Genomic DNA, 733 nt, shown 5'->3' on the forward strand with positions numbered 1-733 from the left:
AAGCGTCGCAGCTGCAGCACCGCCGCTGCAGCAGTGAGTGCAGCAGCAGCAGCAGAAGCTGCTGCTGCTGCTGCTGCTGCTGACCGGCCAACGCCCAGCCGACGCAACAGCAACGCTGGAGCGGTCCAGGATCGGTACGCGAAGGACCCCCTTGAGGCGGGCTCTGATGGAGCAGCAGCCACCGGAGTAGGACCTTCTGGGGGTGAGCCCGCTGCTGCTGCTGCTCCTGCTGCTGCTCCTGCTGCTGCTCCTGCTGCTGCGGCTGCGAGTGGTGCTGGAAGCAGCAGCAGCAGCTGTGCTGCTCCTGCGAAGCCCGAGGGACGCGTCTCCAAGTGGAAGAGCCGCTGGGGTGTCGCTGCACCTGGGGTATCGTCTTCTCCAGGCGAAGGCAAGCCAGCAGCAGCAGCAGCAGCAGATGCTGCAACAAAGCAAACACTGGCAGCAGCAGCAGCAGCAGCAGCAGGGGCAGCAGGGGGTGATCAAGCTAGCGCGAGAGGTGAGAGTGTATCTGAGGCGGCGTTTCCCTTCTTGCGGGCCGCCGGAGACAGCGCTGGGCCCAAGGGGGGCCCCCAAGACCCTCTGGGGTCCCCTGGGGGCCCCGGCGACAGCGGGAGAGCTGCAGAGAAATATTTGGGGTCTCTGGATATGAAGCCGAAGATTAAGATAGTGCTGTCACGAAGCGCGCAGCAGCAGCTGATGCAGCGGCGGCAGCTGCAACGGTCTGCTGCATCGC

At 65.2% G+C, this 733-nt stretch overlaps 1 protein-coding gene across 1 annotated transcript in view; it reads left to right on the forward strand.

Annotated features, from left to right (window-relative positions):
* Window positions 1–415: 415 nt before the first annotated feature.
* EMH_0094000 (uncharacterized protein) overlaps window positions 416–733 on the forward strand; it is a gene marked incomplete at both ends in the record, with an annotated part of 1543 nt that continues 1225 nt past the window's right edge. Inside the window, one exon of the mRNA XM_013502051.1 lies at window positions 416–496. Within this exon, the coding sequence (XP_013357505.1) occupies window positions 416–496 (81 nt within the window). The remainder of the gene's footprint in view (window positions 497–733) is intronic.

This window comes from Eimeria mitis, genomic scaffold (genome assembly GCF_000499745.2).
Source record: "Eimeria mitis Houghton genomic scaffold, Emh_scaff8163, whole genome shotgun sequence".
Classification (NCBI taxonomy): domain Eukaryota; phylum Apicomplexa; class Conoidasida; order Eucoccidiorida; family Eimeriidae; genus Eimeria; species Eimeria mitis.